The following is a 7,156-nucleotide window of genomic DNA, read 5'->3' on the forward strand; positions in this document are numbered from 1 at the left end:
GTTATTCGTCCGTAGTAAAAATGACGTATTGTCCTCGTTGACGAGGGACGGACCAATTACGTAGCTAATCCTGGAAGAGGCGTGGTCTTCTGACATTCTTTAGTAGCCGGCTCTTCCTTACCGGCATTCAGTATTGTCCCGGACAGGAAGACGCAACGTTGTGATATTTATTTATTTATTGAAGTTTTAATTTATCCGCAGCCAAACATGCTCGGCCTGTGCCTTTACGTCCCCGTGTCTAACTCGGACCCGATTGAAGTGGAATATTTCGAGTCTAACGGACTTCCATCTGAGTTGAAGTCTCTTTTTAACAAGCTCAGTGTGTTCCTGCCATCCCAAGAGTTTTCAGCCTACCAACGATGGCGAAAGGTAGGAAATAAATATCTCAAAGTTAACTAACACAGTCAGAATAACCTAGTTCCTAACATTGATTAGTCTGAGCGCCACAAATCCTTTCACTCCGGCGACCGGAAAGATTAGCGCGCAGTAGTAAAAGCCTTACGACTAGGCCGCAAAAAAGACCGGTTTCGAGAAAATTCACGAGGAGAAGATTCTGGGGATTTTCCTGTGACTTTTACGTAACATCTGAATTTAACCTAAATGGCATTGAAAAGTACTCAATATTTGTTGATTTAAGGACTGTACTGCAAACTTTAAAACTTAACCGAGCCGGTTCAGGCTGAAAAAGACTGCCATTCAGTTTGCATTGGGAAAATCCGCCCTAAAAAGGAATTCCGGCCATGTACTTACATTGAAAGAGGGCAGCTGGAAGCCGGTATCATTCGCTATATGTAACTGAGAAAAAGTAAATCGTGTGCATAAGTACAAAAGTTATTTAATTAGCTGTTCCCGTTTCTAGGTCAGCTACAGCATGCGTTTCTCCCTGATGTCCTTGAGGTCTTTTACTACGTGCGCAATTCTGAAACTGAGGGTTTTTTGTGCAGGCAGATCCCACATAGCTATGATTCATGGTGCATCTGTAATCCTAGGAATGCTGACCCACCACTGACCATTCATGTTTTAATTTCACGAATTCATAACAATGTGATTGTTTTAAATACATCTGTCAACACAAATTAAATTATTGTGAAGAAAAAGTACAGAAACCACTGAAAAAAATTGTTATTATTTCAAGTTTTAAAAGGGGCCCACTGTCTTATCCAGTACATTACATTTGATCTATGGGCCTCTTTGGGGGGTTAAGAGGCTGGGGCTCATTGGGATTTGCTCATAATTGTGTTTTAAACGTTTTGCAGCAGTTTGTCTTTGGCATTTCAAGCAAATGGCCCTTTTAGCTGTGCTTTAAGTCACTCTGATGCACTCCTGCAGGGAGTAGGGTGCAAGCTGCAAATATCTGCAGATAGGGTATCAGGTTCAGTCATATGCCTACAGGCAGCCTGGGCAGCAGGTCAGGCGGTATCAGTCAATGATAGCAGTATATCCCTGTCTTATTTTAGCCCTGCAGGTTTCAACCTAGACATGGATTAAAGCGGTTGGCTGGGTCAGCCTGCAGTTGAGGGTGAAGATGGACAAGGGTGTTACTACCTAATACCCTAATAGGTCCAGGAGAAATAGACGTCATTCAAGAAAGCCAAGAGGCTTGTGGCCTGGCAAATGGGTCATGATAGGTGCCCTTTGGGGTAATAAAAATCAAGCTGAGGGGACACCTTTAATGCGCCAGTGGGGCTCCGGGGCTGGTTTATGGTCACTTGGCTAATCATTTGGGAGACATCAGTTACAGGGTACATTTCAAACTTGCTGTACTTGTTTCATAAGCTATTGTTAAACTATCAGGGGTGATGACTACTGCATACCATTGCTAAATGTCACCTTCTGCTCTTCCATGAAGCTGACTCACTGGATTGGTATCAGTAAATCATTTCAGATTCTGCCGTCTCGTCTGACTCTGGTTTTATTTCTTCTTCACAGAAAACATTAAAAAGGGAAGAAAACAACTCGGACGGACAGCTGGACTTTGAGGAGTTTGTTCACTATCTACAAGACTACGAGAAAGACCTGAAGCTTGTGGTGAAGAGTCTCGACAGGAAGAATGCAGGTATGTGGCAGGAGTTGGGGTCATGCTTTTTGTTTCACATGAAACTCCTCGAGTGGTTTCGAATTTCACTTTGTGTCATTTCCGCAGCTTTAAGTGTGAAGGACGCATTTTCTCACAGCGTGTCTTTGCTTCCTTTTAAAGGCCGCGTTGACCCTAAAGAGTTCATGCAGTCTCTCCGTGACCTTGGTGTGCATATTTCTCTGCAGCATGCGGAGAAAGTCCTTAAGAGGTAAAAAATATGTATATATGTTTTTTAATCTTTGGGATTTTAAATTTTGATTTTTAAATTTATTTATTTATTTTTTTTAAGCGAACAATGTCTCATCATTTTATATTTATTTTAAAGCATGGATAAGAACGGCATGATAACAATCAGCAGTAAAGACTGGAGCAAGTATGCCATGGTGGAGAAGACTGAGAACATTCCTGAGATCATCCTTTACTGGAAACACTCCACGGTTAGTACTTCACACTGAAACCAAAAGTTTTGCCCAAAAAAGGGAACAAATCTGCTGCTTTGACCTTCAGAGCCTAAAACTAGAGTAATTAATGTGCCAAAATTAACTTTATGAAAGAGAAGTAGAAAATTCTGCTCTTGCATAACTTTTCACATGTCCTACTTTTAGCTATTCTTGGTTGATAACTTTTATCATCATATGCGATAACAATAACATAGCAAAGGCAAAAGTTCTCACACCTTCCTGTTGTGTGGGTCTATTGGAGAGCAAATTCCCAGAAAGGCCATGAGCACAAGCCATGCGTCAGCAATTAAGCTCTTAGGCCATGAAAGGAATTTGGCTCTTTCCTGCAGGATTATGTTGGAGGGATTTGTCTCGCTGCTGTTATGTAAAGGAGAGCAGCAGCAGCGGTCAGAGCAGGTGCAGACTGGAGATGTAATATAGCACAGCTCCCGGAGGAGGACATTCTGATCTCAGGGGCTGAACAAGTTATTTTAGAGCTAATGAGACCAGCAGACTTGCCTGGCGGAACAAGCCGGCCTCAAGCTGAGCAGAGATGTAAACTGCTGGATCATTTCAGACTGCAGAAAGTCAGGTCAGATGTCAACCTGCACAGTTACTTCTGTTGTGGATTTAAAATATAAAAGTCCCAGAGAGAGACTAAGAAGGGGAAAAAAATGCTTGAGGTTTTTGTTTTTTCTTTTAAAGGGGATGAAGGTAGAGGCTATTAAATGATCCCGGACCTAGAACCTCAACATGTCTTCCTTTGAAAACAATCCCTGTGCTCTGACCATTGTTGTGCTGGTGGGGGGATGCTTACACGTGTGACCTGCTGTCACACATGAGCTCACCATCATGTGGCCCACATGAGAGAAATGTTCAGATGTTAACACCAAGGATTTTCACCACATGTTGGTTTAAGAATAGAAGCTCTAATCTACAGCTGAGCACAAATGAATGACACAAAATAGGTCCTGTTCCAAAATGTTTAAGAGTGGTCCATGTGAAACTAACCTCCACTCTGTCCTTTGTAATCTCTTCATGGATGTTTCCATAACGAGAAGGGCATAGGGAGTCATTTTTGTTAGTTGCCAAAACAAAATGACTAAAACCTCTACCAGGTTTTTTTTGTTTTTTGTTTTTTGTTTTTGTTTTTTTACTCTCTATCTGACCATTTCTGTCATCTTCTGATCAGATATTCGATGTTGGAGAGAATCTCATGGTCCCCGATGACTTCACCATTGAGGAGAAGCAGACTGGGATGTGGTGGAGACATCTGGTCGCAGGTGGAGGAGCAGGAGCTGTTTCGAGGACCTGCACTGCCCCCCTGGATCGACTCAAAGTCATGATGCAGGTAAGATGATCGACTTGGACATCTTAAAACACTTTAAGCAGCTGTTGATCAATGCAGGCACATGATGGGCCTGTGAGGAGGAAGTTGTGGAAATTTCTCAGCTTGTGGGTCTTATGACTAAAGCTGTCAGGCATTTCAAGTGTCCACTGATGCATGAAATAATGTCAAACGTTTCTGAGATTTTAGCTCTGAGTATTTGATGCAATTATGTTTTGAAATTGCTCAAGCGCCCGTTACCTAACGCTCATAAGCAAGTTAACCTTTAACAGTGCGTAACGGCAAGGGGCCAGAGTCCAGGCAATGACCAATGGCGACTCTCAAACAGCTATCACACCCTTGGCTTCATAGTACTCTCTGTCATCCGAGCTCAAAGTGCCCATACTCGAAATATGTGTCATCATCCCCAGGGTGTGCGTCAGGAGACTTTGTCCTATTGATTAGATATTCTACGCTTATTTTCCCAACAGTTATTTAAACAACGCTCACCCAGTTGGCTTAGATTTGGTTAAAAACATGATGACCCACATGGCACTATGCCCATGTCATCCCAAAATTAAAGAAGTTTATGTAGTGGTTTAATCAAATACAATATTCTTCCTCCCTCAGGTTTACGGATCCCGAACCAACAACATGTGCATCATGAGCGGACTCATGCAGATGATCAAAGAAGGTGGTACGAGGTCCTTGTGGCGAGGAAATGGTGTGAATATCCTCAAAATTGCCCCCGAGTCGGCCCTCAAGTTCATGGCTTACGAGCAGGTACGATGGGTTTATCGAGGGGCAGGTTTAATGAACGAGGCACAGTGTTCTTGATGTCATTTGCTAATCTGTTCTTTCTCAACTTGTTTCTCCAGATTAAGCGTTTAATCGGCAGTGATAAAGAAGCTCTGAGCATCCTGGAGCGCTTCGTTGCAGGATCTTTGGCGGGAGTGATTGCCCAGAGCACAATCTACCCCATGGAGGTGATTATCTCTTTAATTAGATCTATCCTGTAGCGTTGTGATGCCTCTGTCACGACTGTACAGTCAAACAAAGCTGACTTTATCTCTACTGAATCTGTTCCAGGTGCTTAAAACTCGTCTCGCTCTGAGGAAGACCAGCCAGTATGCTGGCATCACTGACTGCGCCAAGCAGATCTTCAGAAGAGAAGGCCTCGGCGCGTTTTACAAAGGATATGTCCCCAACATGCTGGGCATCGTGCCCTATGCAGGCATTGACCTCGCAGTGTATGAGGTGAGCAGTCACCAGCATACATTGTTCAGAAATCCCCAGAACTCCTTCAAAGTAAAATTCAAACTGAGACTGTAGACTGACCTTTTGTTTTCTCTCCATAGACGCTAAAAAACACCTACCTCCAGCAGTACGGCACCAACAGCACAGACCCCGGTGTGTTCGTCCTGCTGGCCTGCGGCACAGTGTCCAGTACCTGCGGTCAGCTCGCCAGTTACCCCCTGGCTCTGGTCCGAACCCGCATGCAAGCGCAAGGTGAGATCTCAGTACTAAACTGTTAGTCAGCCAGGAGCAGAATGTTTTATACACTTAGTAACTTTAAAAAAAAAAAACGGGATAGAACTGTATTTGAACACAAGTCTAAACTTGTCTATTTTTAACCCTTTCAGCTGCGGTAGATGGCGGCCAACAGCATCAGGTGACCATGTCCGGCCTCTTCAGGCAGATCCTGCAGAATGAGGGACCCACTGGGCTTTACAGAGGCCTGGCCCCCAACTTCCTGAAAGTCATCCCCGCCGTCAGCATCAGCTACGTTGTGTACGAGCACCTGAAGACACAGCTGGGAGTGACCTCAAGATAAGGCTCCCTAGTCCCCCACCCCTCACCCTCCCAAGGCTCATGCTAGGAATCCCCCCGGGGGCTTTCAGGCCCCTCCAGAGGTTTGCAGAGCCATTTCATTCTGTGAATGTCAGTTGATGAAAGACTAGAAAGGACACGGCGAGGTGGAGGTTATGGACTCTGTGAGCTCAGGACGTCGTGACTGCTGCTATTACCTTTAAAGAGAAGCTGAACGGTGACTGTATGAGAAGCAAGGACCAAATATTTTTACTCTTCTCTTGAGTGAATCTTGGTGGATAAAGCATTAAAATGCACAATAGAGTGAAATGATTATGTCCCGGACGGGAAGATTTTTTGCACACAGTTTTACTTTGTCTCCACCCCTGAATGAATGACTGAGTGACTGACTGACCGGAGTATTTATTACCACCTGTCCTGTATTTATTGTTTTATTTAGAAAGGGAACCGAGGAATAAATCTTGAGCCAAAATGTGCAACTACATAAATCAGCCTTAATGTTGAAAACTACGTGTAGTTGTCTGAAATGGTGAAAATGGGGTTTAGGGAAAAATAACTTTGCTGATGCAATCCGCTTCAGATCGTTGATGTGTTTAGTTGCCCTAATTCTTGTTTAATTGAATGTTATTTAATGTTCACCTCAGGTTAAAGGGCTTTTTTTTTTTTTTTTTTTTTCTTTCTTCATTTTAAAGAAGACCATGTGTATTTTGAATACGAAAAGACAGAAGGCATAATGCACTTTAATTAATGCTAGTAAGCCTCTAAATGACGTTGTCAATGCCGGTTTAGTGTTTTAATGGACTATTTTTGATGCAAATAAATGGAAATTATAAATCTGTCTCATTTCTCTCCTTTTTTTGCACTGAAATTCACACACTGAAGCTCAAAAAGGCTGAGAGGTACACTTCAGCTCCAAACGGCAAACTGCTCCGGACTTAGAAGTTTGGTAATCTTACATATTTGTGGTGTTTGGAGGGTTTTCCCAATGCAGATTAAGTGATTGTGCATGTGATGAAAACAGAATTGGAACCTCAGCAGACGGGCTTCACCTATTTTTAAACTGCACATGGCCTGGTGGTGCATCTGTAATATCCAAAAGTCGGTCTTTTTATTGCTCCCAAAACAAGAATTGAGTAATTGCCTGCTTCATAAATGCATACAATGGCTATGATAAGTAGTAACATTTACAGAGTGAAGTAACCCTGAAGTGTCTCCATGGCAGATGTGATGCCTGCATGGCTCCAGACAACTAGTGAAAAAAAATGACCTTCTACCTCTCCCCCCCCCGAACTCACTGGTCAGTTTTTCTTGGGAAGGTTTGTGAAAGTGTCTGGAATCACAAGCTTTCCTTTCACAAACAGTTCAGTGTATCCTTTGATAAAGTAGGTCATATAGGAAACACTGAAGCTCTTTTCTTTTCTTTTTCTTTTTTTTTTTAGAGATTTTAACCAGCTCTGGTTGTGGCTCCAGATTCTTCAGGGT

At 43.0% G+C, this 7,156-nt stretch overlaps 1 protein-coding gene across 1 annotated transcript; it reads left to right on the forward strand.

Annotated features, from left to right (window-relative positions):
• Nucleotides 1-207: 207 nt before the first annotated feature.
• slc25a25a (solute carrier family 25 member 25a) lies at nucleotides 208-6,513 on the forward strand. The gene is made up of 10 exons (XM_031734852.2): nucleotides 208-369; nucleotides 1,930-2,056; nucleotides 2,198-2,285; nucleotides 2,403-2,514; nucleotides 3,710-3,868; nucleotides 4,475-4,627; nucleotides 4,723-4,830; nucleotides 4,934-5,101; nucleotides 5,203-5,353; nucleotides 5,488-6,513. The coding sequence occupies exons 1-10, from the start codon at nucleotides 208-210 to the stop codon at nucleotides 5,676-5,678; spliced, it is 1,419 nt and encodes a 472-aa protein (XP_031590712.1). The 3' UTR covers nucleotides 5,679-6,513.
• Nucleotides 6,514-7,156: the final 643 nt, after the last annotated feature.

The sequence above is a fragment of the Oreochromis aureus genome, linkage group 12 (genome assembly GCF_013358895.1).
Source record: "Oreochromis aureus strain Israel breed Guangdong linkage group 12, ZZ_aureus, whole genome shotgun sequence".
Taxonomy (NCBI): domain Eukaryota; kingdom Metazoa; phylum Chordata; class Actinopteri; order Cichliformes; family Cichlidae; genus Oreochromis; species Oreochromis aureus.

Bases quoted from the DNA above. Each gene is read 5' to 3' on its own strand.
- slc25a25a (XM_031734852.2), top strand. From the start codon at position 208: ATGCTCGGCCTGTGCCTTTACGTCCCCGTGTCTAACTCGGACCCGATT. The intron at 2,286-2,402 runs GTAAAAAATATG...TTTATTTTAAAG, and splicing joins GCGGAGAAAGTCCTTAAGAG to CATGGATAAGAACGGCATGA. The intron at 2,515-3,709 runs GTTAGTACTTCA...TCTTCTGATCAG, and splicing joins TTTACTGGAAACACTCCACG to ATATTCGATGTTGGAGAGAA.